The 7,060-nt window shown below is 55.6% G+C and overlaps 1 protein-coding gene across 1 annotated transcript in view; it reads left to right on the top strand.

Annotated features, from left to right (window-relative positions):
* Window positions 1–529: 529 nt before the first annotated feature.
* Window positions 530–7,060, top strand: part of MICALL1 (MICAL like 1) — a 29,040-nt gene continuing 22,509 nt past the window's right edge. The window contains exons 1-3 of the mRNA XM_066258445.1: window positions 530–1,012; window positions 5,515–5,563; window positions 5,924–6,065. Coding sequence (XP_066114542.1) covers window positions 867–1,012; window positions 5,515–5,563; window positions 5,924–6,065 — 337 coding nt within the window. The 5' untranslated portion in view covers window positions 530–866. The remainder of the gene's footprint in view (window positions 1,013–5,514; window positions 5,564–5,923; window positions 6,066–7,060) is intronic.

Raw genomic sequence — 7,060 nt, 5'->3', positions numbered from 1 at the left:
ACGGCGGTGGTGGGGAGTATGGAGTTTCCTTGGCAGGCTATGGGAGAGAGACAGTGGAAAACAGAACAACCTGGAGGTCAAGGGTATTTAGGAGTGGTGAGACAGGATCAAGAAAGCTGGTGGCCATCTAGGGGTGTTTTGGAGTCTGCAGGAGAACTGCCTGATTGGCCTGAGGTGGGAGAGAAAGCCTTCCTAAAGTTTCAGACCAGGGTAGCTAGATGGGTTTAGAGACATCCATGTGGGGGACTTGCAGGTCCTGCGGCCTGACAGTAAGAAGGATTCTGGATGGGAGAAAGGGGAGTTACCGGTGGCCGGCGTGGTGAAGGTGGTGGGGTGGAGAAAGTCGTGGGGAAGGGCTAGTTTGCGATGGGGAGTTCAGGGGCTGTCCCAGTTCTTTGAGGGGTCACCGTAACTGGAATTCTCTGACAAGGGGGTGTCGGGAGGGGGGCGGGGTCCATGTCTGGGGGCGGAGCCGCCATAGGGTGGGGCGCCAGGCCGCCGCCCCTCCCCGCTTCCCCGCGGCGGCGGGCGGGGACCGAGGCCAGCGGGACGGTGGCGCCCGCGGCCGGCCCACAGCGAAGGGAGCGGGCGGCGGCGAGTAGGCGGCGGCCGGCCGGGCTGGTCCGGGCAGGTCCGGGCGGGGAGCAGGCAGCCGAGCCGGGACCTCGCGCGGAGCCCGACGAGTACACCAGGCCGCGGCCCCGCCTCCTCCCCGCCCTGCGCCCGCCGGTCGGCGCCGGGAGTTCAGAGCAGCGCCAGGCAGGGCCGCGCCGAAGCCGCCGCCGGTACTGGGCCCGTGGCGGCGGGTCCCAGGGTGAAGCCTGACCTCGGCGTCGTCCGGAGCCGGGCAGTGCCCTGCGCGGCTCATGGCGGGGCCGCGAGGCGCGCTGCTGGCTTGGTGCCGCCGCCAGTGCGAGGGGTACCGCGGCGTGGACATCCGCGACCTGAGCAGCTCCTTCCGGGATGGCCTGGCCTTCTGCGCCATCCTGCACCGGCACCGGCCGGACCTGCTGTGAGTGCCAGGAGGGCGGCGGGCCGGGGAGTGGAGCGGGGCGGCGCAGGTCGGGCTGGGGACCCCCGCCCCCCTCAATGACGCGAGGCCTGGTTGGTGGCAGGCACCGCCCCCCGGAGACCGAGACACCGATGCTACCGTCGGGCCCTGACGCCTGGAGGGTCACTGAGACCCCAGCCCGGGGCACACCCCTCCCCCACTAGGCTTCTCTGACCCCGCCCACCGGGACACACTTTCAGCGGGGTACCAGTACTTCTGCCGGGGTTGGGGGGGTAGGGGTGGCCCCGCCCACAACACATTGATTTCCGCCCAAGGGGCTCATCTCCCTAAGGCCTTGACACTTTGAAGGGGCATCGAGTCCTCTTTGGGGATCCTGGGCCTTTCCTGCACTGAACTCTCAGGCACCCTGAGCACCCCCTTCCTGTGAGGCATTGAGGCCTGTTCCCTCTGTGAGGGGGCCCCTTATTCTGAGTACAGTGAACCTCACTTCTCTGATTCCCCGGTGCGATCTTGTCTCAAGATCACTTAGCACAATGCCTGGCACGGAGGAGACCCTGGGCTAACAGTGATTGGATGAATGAGTGTTAGGTCCCAGCAACCTCCCTTAGGACACAGACCTGTCTCCTCAGGTGTGTGCTCCAAGGTCCTGCCGCCCTTAGTGGGACAGGAAGGCCAAGTGAAGACTCATAGTGTCTGACTGACAGCCACCAATGGGCTGCTATAGGGTATGAAATGCCCCCTTCTTGTCCCTGTCTGCCCAGTGAAGTTCTTACGGGAAAATTTATTCAGACCCCCAGAGCAGCTGACTTGGGGTTTCTACCTCAGCTTCCTCTTCCTTGGGCGCTGGTACCTCTTCCATTCATTCATTCATTCATTCATTCATTCATAAAACACTGAGTGAAAGTTTCTCTGGTATCTGCCATTTCTTGTGCATACAGTGCCCCCCACTAGGGCATGGAGCCTGGCAGGGTCTGGAGTCTCTGTGGCAGTTCCACCTCCAAACCTGCCTCCCCAAGGACAGTATCTGGGAAGGCTTTGAGGAGGGGGGAAGGAAGGGAAGGATGCCCAAGGACTCAATGGCACGTGCACCTAGTTTACTCTGTGCCGTGTGGTACAATGCCTGTGGGTGGTGGGGCAGACCCCAGAGGAGAGGGTTTTGGGGGTGTGGATGCAGAAGTGAACAAGATGAGGTGGAGACAGATGCAGGTGGGCCCTGCCTGCTGTGGGGCATGTGACATCTGCACTGACAGGGGTGGGAGGTTGGGCTCAAGAATGGCTTGAAGGGTGGAGAAGAGCGTCCAGAATGGGGTGGAGGGCTTGAGGGGTCTTCTGTTTTGGCTGTGGGGCAGGTGGTGAAGGCAGGGGCCAGGGCCAGGTGTGAAGGGACTTGGGTGTCAAACTGGCCCTGTTGGTGGACCTGAGCCCTCTGAGTAGCATCCAAGTGCAGGCTGCTTGGTTTGTGTTCAGTGCCTCTATGGCCCAGGTGTGCGACCTTGGGTAAATCACTGGACCCCTTCAGGCACCATTTCCGCATCTCTAAAGTGGGTTTGATAATCAGACTGACCTTACAGGGTTGTTGTGAGGATTAAACGAGGTAATAATCAACTAATTAACATTAGTTATTATAAGTAGTCTTATGAGGCAGTAGGGAGATGATGAAAGTGTTTTATTCCTTTATTTATTCAACAAGTATTTACAGAGTTACTACTCTGTGCTGGGCATTGTGCCTGGTAATGGAGATAGCAACCAACCAACAGAGACAAACCCTACACAGTCTCCCATGCCTATGGAGTAACAGATGTAGAAGCAGGGTTGATAATCCCAAATGGAAAGTGCTATGTCAGAGAGATGGGCTGGGAAGGCCCCCCAGATACCACATAGTCTTCAAGGAGATAGCAGGAGCAGGTAAGGACATTCTGGGCAGAGGGGACTACCTGAGCAGTGCCACAGGCAGCCCTGCTAGAGCCCATGGCACATGGCAGGGAGGGTCAGGAGAAGTGGCTGGGCCAGAATGCTTAGGGCTTTTTACTGGCTAAGGAGGGTGGACATGGGGAGCCATGATGGTTTTAAGCAGAGGAGGGATGTTTCCGGAGTTGGTGTGGAATGGAGGGTGGCTGCCCTCCTGAGAAGGGATTCATAATTATATCAGGCATTCATTGGCAAGGCAGGCTGGTGTTGGGGTTGCCAGCCCATTGCACAGGACAGACACTGAGGCCCAGGTCCCACCTAAGGCATAAGAGGGGACTTCAGCAGAGGTGGATTAAGGTCAGTTGAGGCCCTGGATACAGAAGAAAATATTGGTCCCCTTAAAAAAAAGAAAGACAGGGAAAATAAAAATACATGTTAACCATATTTTTAAAATAAATAAAAGTATTATGTACTTTTAATGTTAAAATTGCACATATGAAACCAAACTTGGTGTCATTAGAAAAATGTGTAAAGTTGGGGTTTTGTGGGGCCCTTCAGAAGTCGGGGCCCAGGCTGCGTGCCTGGTGCGCCTGCTGTTAAATCTGCCTTTGGACCTCAGTAATACATAGGGGAGGATATAGGGTGTGGCATGCATCATCTTCTAAAGTGGTTCAAGCTCCTGGCGCTGTGGGCCCTGCCTCCGCAGGGGGCAGGTTCTGCCACTACGGTGAGGGGGCTGGTTCATTGTTGTCTTTCCCCAATCCAGGCGCCTTTAAACTCCCTTTACCTCTCCAGAGCCAAATAGAACTTCCCGGTCCTTTGAAACTCTCAGAAAAATCTCTGTTACCAAAGCCCAGATGTTGATTAGAGACAGATATGGGGGTGAGGGTAAGAGGCTGGAAGAAGGCCTTTACAGTTTTCACACTGCTTCCAACATTTCTTCATTCAGTAAACATTTATTGAGTGTCTACTGAGTACCCGGAACTATGTAGGGTGTTGGGGGCAAAGGGTGAACAAAATGTAAACCCAACTTTCTAGGAACACTGTTGGGGAGACTGAAATAAATGGCCAAGACTAGTTGCTTTGTCCCATTTGATCTTGAAACAAGCCTTTGTAGGGGGCTTATGCTGGTGTCCCTTCACCTAGTTTATGGTGTCACAGACCAGGAGGCTGAGGTTTAGGAGGTTACATAGCTTGTTGAGGTTCATGCTCGTAGGCAATGGCAAAGCAAGAGGAGTTAGGGACCTAGCTGAGGGGAGATGGAAGTGACCTGGCCTGAGGTGGTAAGGCAGAAAAGCTCATACACAGTCACTTCCTCCAGTCCACCTTGTTCCGGAGTTCTCAGTTCACTGCACCTGGGCTCTGCCTGAAGAAACTAGGGGGTAGGAGGGCTAAGGAAGGGGAGTGTGCTTGCCCTTCACCAAGCCCAGACTCGACCAGTCAGCCCTCCCCACCAGGCTGGGACGTGTACTAGAGCTTTCTCAGTTTGAGGTTGGGAAAATGAAGCCAGCAAAGACTGCTGACCTGCTCAAGGTCACTGCTGAGTCCGGAAGAGCAAAGCCTGGGACCCAGATGTTGAAGGATGGGCTGCCTGCTTTGGCCCCTGGGCTCACTACACCAGGCAGTCAGGCTGCTGTGTTCAGCCACAGAGAGGCAAGGCTTTGGTCGGGTGCACCTGGAAGGCTGCAAGCAAGAAGGCTGGGTTGCCTCCACTGGTTCTGCCACTCTAGCAGCCTGGAGCAGGGAGGGAGGAGGGGGATAAATAAAGCCAGCAGGCTGGCCAGCTGTCCCCTCCCAGGGTTCCCTAGGCAGGTCTGCTGCCCTTCACCTGCCCCAGGTTAGAAACTGGAAAACCCTTTACTGCTTCCCAAGAAAAGGTGCTCCTAGGAGTGGCCCAGCAGGGCAGCCAGCCGTTTAGTGCCGGACAGTAGCTTTGGAGTCTGTATGATTTCCAGTCTAGTTCAGACTTGTTCTATTCCTGGCCCCATTAAAAAAACCATTCATCTTCAGTCTGGGTTGGGATTCAGCATGCTGGTGTGGTTTCCCCAGGTTTGAGACATGCAATAGAAGGACCAGGAATGTGGATTCCCAGGGCTGACTGGTTTCTCCTCTCTGGGCCTCAGTGTTCTCATCTATAACATGGGTTGAATACCAGTCAAATAGAGTTGTAAATAATGTAAATTCAAGACAGAAGCTTAGCATAGCACCAGCATGAGGTCCTCAATTCACGGATGTCCCTGTTTTTACAAGCATTTGTCCTGGTCTTAGTTTTGTCTTTTCTACTGACTCAGGATGTGGCTTCCTGTGGAAGGGTGTCCAAATTTGCAGTGAGTTAAGGGATCTTAAATCTGAAAGCTTGAACTTGAGCCCTACCCCTTCTGAGTGATTTGCAGCCTCTGCCTGGATGCCTCTGAGTTCATGTGGCCCCACTGGGCAGACCCAACTCTACAAGCATGTGCTTGTTGCTTCAGTTTCCTCTTTGACAGCCACAGACCCCTCCCCTTGGGAAGAGGTCACCTCCACCCGGCTGTTTCCGGACTCATAGCTTTCCTGATTACCTCCTCAAAGCTCCTCCTCTCCGTTGCCTCTTGCAGAGATTTTGATTCACTTTCCAAGAACAATGTCTTCGAGAATAACCGTTTGGTGAGTCTCCAGAGAGATGGAAGCCCAAGAGGCTGTGTATGGGGGTGGGGGTGGGCAGGGGGCTTATAGGGCAGGAGCTGCAGCGAAGGTCTGCCTCACTTGTTTCTCTGCCCCCTGCTTCCCCCTGGCCTGCGTGTCCTTGGAGCACCTGACCTCCCCCTTCTCCAGGTCATCATGTGGGGTTAGAGGGAGGGGAGCCCATAGTCACCCCTGCCTTGGGCCCCCTCATCCCACTGAGGGAAGCCAAGCTGGGCCTTAGCTGAGGGACACCCGCTCACCCTGCCTCCTTCTCCTCCTCTTCCTGCTATGGCTGCTTCCCCCCACCCACCCATCCCTGCACCTGCTCCCACTCCCACTCAGGCCTTTGAAGTGGCTGAGAAGGAGCTGGGCATCCCTGCTCTCCTGGACCCCAATGACATGGTCTCCATGAGTGTCCCCGACTGCCTCAGCATCATGACCTACGTGTCTCAGTATTACAACCACTTCACCAGCCCTGGCCAAGGTGAGAGCGGGACAGCCCTTCAGGGGGGTGGGCTGGGGCTGGAGCTGGGGACGTATGGTAGTTTTCTGAGCTGCAGACAGGCAGCTGGGAAGGCAGCTCATCATCTATTCACTGGATCATTCATTCACTCATTGAAATGCTATTTATTGAGTGAAACAGCAGTGTGCTGGGGGTGCAGCTGTGACCAGGTCGCTCTTCTCCTGGAGCGCCAGTCTAGTGGGGGAGGCAGACAAGTAATATCGCAGCCTGTGACTGAGCGAAATAATGTGACAGGAGACAAAGCAGGGCAGCTTCACTGCTGTCTGTGAGCTCACCTCTCTGCACTCACCCTCACTTCCTGTTTGCAGACACTTCCCTGGGGTTTTTCCTCCAGCAGGGAAGTGTCCCTGTAGGGCTATTGTGCAGTGGCTTCCCCAAGGGTGACCTTTAAGACCTGAGAACTGAGAGGCTGGGGAGTTGGGGAGTCCCTGGGATACAAAGGTACTTCTTTGCTCTGAGTCAGGTTACTGGGGGCTACAGAGCCTCCTGCCTGGAGAATCTCTATGCAGGAATCTCCTGGGTGCAACTGGGTCTCTCCTGCAGAGAAGTTGTCCCAGAAAGGGAAAGCAAGGGGCTTAAGGTCACACAGCAGGAAAGCAGAAAGTCTGGGTCAAGAATCCAGGTGTCCTGACTCCTGCTCTGTGTCAGCTGTCTATGAGTCCTGAGGGGGTGGCACCTTGACCCCCTCCCCTGCCCTATTTTAGTCCTGTCTCCTGTCTCTGCTCTCCATGTGAACAATTGCGCCTGACCTGTGGTGGTGCAGTGGATAAAGCGTCAACCTGGAAACTCTGAGGTTGCCGGTTCAAAACCCTGAGCTTGCCTGGTCAAGGCACATATGGAAGTTGATGCTTCCTGCTCCTCCCCCCCTCCCCTCTCTATAATGAATAAATAAAATCTTAAAACAAACAAACAATTGCAACGCATCTCTTTTAAAAAAAGCGTTCTATGCCCTGGCC

This window comes from Saccopteryx bilineata, chromosome 1, assembly GCF_036850765.1.
Source record: "Saccopteryx bilineata isolate mSacBil1 chromosome 1, mSacBil1_pri_phased_curated, whole genome shotgun sequence".
Taxonomy (NCBI): domain Eukaryota; kingdom Metazoa; phylum Chordata; class Mammalia; order Chiroptera; family Emballonuridae; genus Saccopteryx; species Saccopteryx bilineata.
The sequence above is the reverse complement of the archived record's forward strand: the minus strand, read 5'-3'. Positions and strand labels throughout refer to the sequence as shown.